This window comes from Etheostoma spectabile, chromosome 9 (genome assembly GCF_008692095.1).
Source record: "Etheostoma spectabile isolate EspeVRDwgs_2016 chromosome 9, UIUC_Espe_1.0, whole genome shotgun sequence".
Classification (NCBI taxonomy): domain Eukaryota; kingdom Metazoa; phylum Chordata; class Actinopteri; order Perciformes; family Percidae; genus Etheostoma; species Etheostoma spectabile.
In genome coordinates, this window is record NC_045741.1 from 29,869,434 (window position 1) to 29,872,443 (window position 3,010).

The 3,010-nt window shown below is 42.3% G+C and overlaps 1 protein-coding gene across 1 annotated transcript in view; it reads left to right on the plus strand.

Annotated features, from left to right (window-relative positions):
- The window catches only part of tmed5 (transmembrane p24 trafficking protein 5), a 3,471-nt gene extending 461 nt beyond the window's left edge, over positions 1-3,010 (plus strand). The window contains exons 2-4 of the mRNA XM_032524859.1: positions 548-645; positions 1,045-1,225; positions 2,458-3,010. Of these exons, the coding sequence (XP_032380750.1) occupies positions 548-645; positions 1,045-1,225; positions 2,458-2,676 (498 nt within the window). The 3' untranslated portion in view covers positions 2,677-3,010. The remainder of the gene's footprint in view (positions 1-547; positions 646-1,044; positions 1,226-2,457) is intronic.

Consider the following 3,010-nt stretch of genomic DNA (forward strand, 5'->3'; position numbering starts at 1 on the left):
TAACATTAAACTGGTTGATGGTCACCTTTTATCGTGGTTACTGTTCACGTTTTCTGTTGTAGTTCTCATTACAGATAAGTGAATGCAAACCACACTGGTATACTTCGATGTTAAATAACATTTTTATTTAACAAGAGAGCCAGTATGTTATGTGACTCACACCTTCATTTTCATATTGTTGGCAACCTGTTATGCAGGTCAGTGTGCAGTTTAACAGTCACAGCACTGAATGAATGAGTCTGACTTTCTGGTGTTTCTAGAAGTTACGCAATATTTGATAGTTGCCATTTGTTATTGCCTGTGGAAGACATCCCAAGCATTTTATAGGCTATATCTACTGTAGCGTCTACTTGGATACAAGGTTTTCAGGCTTATTGTTAGTGGATCAGGAGGGACACCTTGGGTAGTAAAACACGCATTCCTGACATTCCCACATGTGGAAAAGAAGTGCTGCTACATTCGTTGCAGTACTGTTTCCATGTCTCTCATTGTTTCAGTAATCTGTCCCATTTACTTCTCATGTGTGACTGTCCTCAACTGTCCACAGGTATTAGATGGCGCAGGTCTGGATGTAGATTTCTTCATCTCCTCTCCTTCTGGCCAAGTGCTCTTCAGTGACTACCATAAATCAGATGGCGTGCACACGTAAGTTACATAGGTGGATTAGGGCAGTGGTTTCCACACTTTTTCACGTCAAGGACACCTTAAACTGACACAAGTTAGACCACGGACCCCCCCATTTGATAACAGTGTCCCAGCGTCTCCCATCTGATATGATTTTTGCCTTTTGATGTTTTATTACGGAAAGTGTATAAAACCTGTGACTAACATGATATATATTCGGTCACTGTGTTACTTATGGATGGAATTACAGTGAAAATAAATGATTTGAAATGATCATTTATTTCCCTTTTTGCTGGGGACCCTGTGAAACTCCTTCAAGGACCCCTGGGGGGTCTAAACCTTACTTTGGGAACCACTGATCTAGGGGAAATGCATTACTGACACAGATACATCTGCTCTTACTTTCGTGCTTTCCTCCAGCGTTGAGACTGAAGATGGAGACTACATGTTCTGCTTTGACAACACGTTCAGTTCCGTCTCTGAGAAGCTCATCTTCTTTGAGTTGATCCTGGACAACATGGAAACAGACGAAGACCCAGACGACTGGAAGGAGTATGTCCACGGAACAGACATCCTGGACATGAAGCTGGAAGACATTATGGTGAGGGTGCAGCCAGTTTAAAATAGACCACATGTTGCTTATCCAAAAAATGTTTAATTTGATATATGTAACGTATTCCAGAGTAGTTAGGTAGGTGGGTTTGTTTGTGTGGGAATTCCTGAGACTGAATGGCACCAGTGAAAAGTTAAAACCTTTTTAAAGTTTCTCTGTTTTAATCTCACTGAGTGTTTCAGACTTCGTCCCTCTTCTCTGCCACTGAGATAATTGTCACTGTGCCTATTATGCTCTCAGGATGACATAGAGGGTTCAAAGTGACCCAGCAAGCTGCCAACAAAATAGCAGGGAGGGTTTGAGGACATGTTGACATGTTGGAATCGTGCTCGTTGCCATTTCAGCTTACTGCAGCTGTTTGTACCATTCTTGTCCATGTCTAATTGATTAGACTTGGTTTTGTTGAAGAATAGCTACAGTAACTTGGGGAACGCATGTCATTTCTTCACAATAAAAGCATCTCGCTGATTCACAAGTGGAAAGCTTTTAATGTGAAGCAGGAACTAAACACAGCTCCAATGACTTAAAGTGATTAGTAAACAGTGAAATAAGGCTGAAATCTTCACACACAGGCATACAAATGGGAAGAGAACTAAACTCCAAACAACAGATATCCGATAGAAGCTACAAAAGTACTGAGTGCTTAACACGAAAATACTTTTTAAAAACGTCTCTCAAGTCTCCAACGCAGACATGTATGAGTTTAAAACTGCTGAGGACACATCTCAGTGGAGGACACCATCATGGGTGTATGCTTCCAAGCAGGACCACAGCAATGTGGGACACTGGTAGAAACTACTGTTGGCACAGCATAGCTAAATGGGGACCGTCTCGTGCACATGGAAAAACCATTATACATGCAAAGTCATGAGGCGTGTGTCACAATAATAGACTATATCATGAACTCTCACCTATTGACTGAGGGCAGCCAATTGTCTCAGCTTGCACCACAATAGCCTACAACAGGAACTGCCTTAATTTGGGTCAGAAGTCACATAAGCTTCACTTAAAATAAAGAAAATGTATCTTCCATCTGGGCAGGAAGTTATTTTCCCATCGAAGAAGGGACCACCCCTAGAGATCTAACTTTCATTCTGATCACTCTGCTTTGTATGTTTGTGCATTTAGCTAGGTAGCGTCAGGGACATAACAGGAACAGTGTAGTTGAGAGTTTTCAATAACTGTTGTCTTCTCTGACCTGTGTGTCTCCTCTCCTCCAGGACACCATCAACAACGTGAAGGCTCGGCTGGGCAAAAGTTTGCAGATCCAGACGGTGCTGCGGGCATTCGAGGCCCGCGACAGAAACCTCCAGGAGAGTAACTATGACAGGGTGAACTTTTGGTCGGTTATAAATCTCATTGGTATGATGTTGATATCGGCGGTTCAGGTCTACCTAGTCCGCTCACTGTTTGAAGATAAAAAGAAAATTCGTACATAACACTGCCCCAAACGGAGGGACAGCGGGAGAGAAACGCACTTGGCCTCAGATACATTTTTGGGATTTGTTTTCAGCAGATCTCCTGGCTTGTGACTTTTAACACAAGATGTCCTCTATACACATACATATGCACAAACACAGACAGACATTTTGACATTCTTTATAACTAAGTCATCTCATTTCTTTCTCTGGTCCTCAGTCTCTTTACCCTGGAAATCCAGAGTTTTCACAAGAGCACAATTTGAATTTGCTCAGCGAGTTACTCTGGCATCGAGCAATGCTGCTCATTAACTATACCCTTGTAGCTGAGCTGCACCAATCACATCGGTGTATC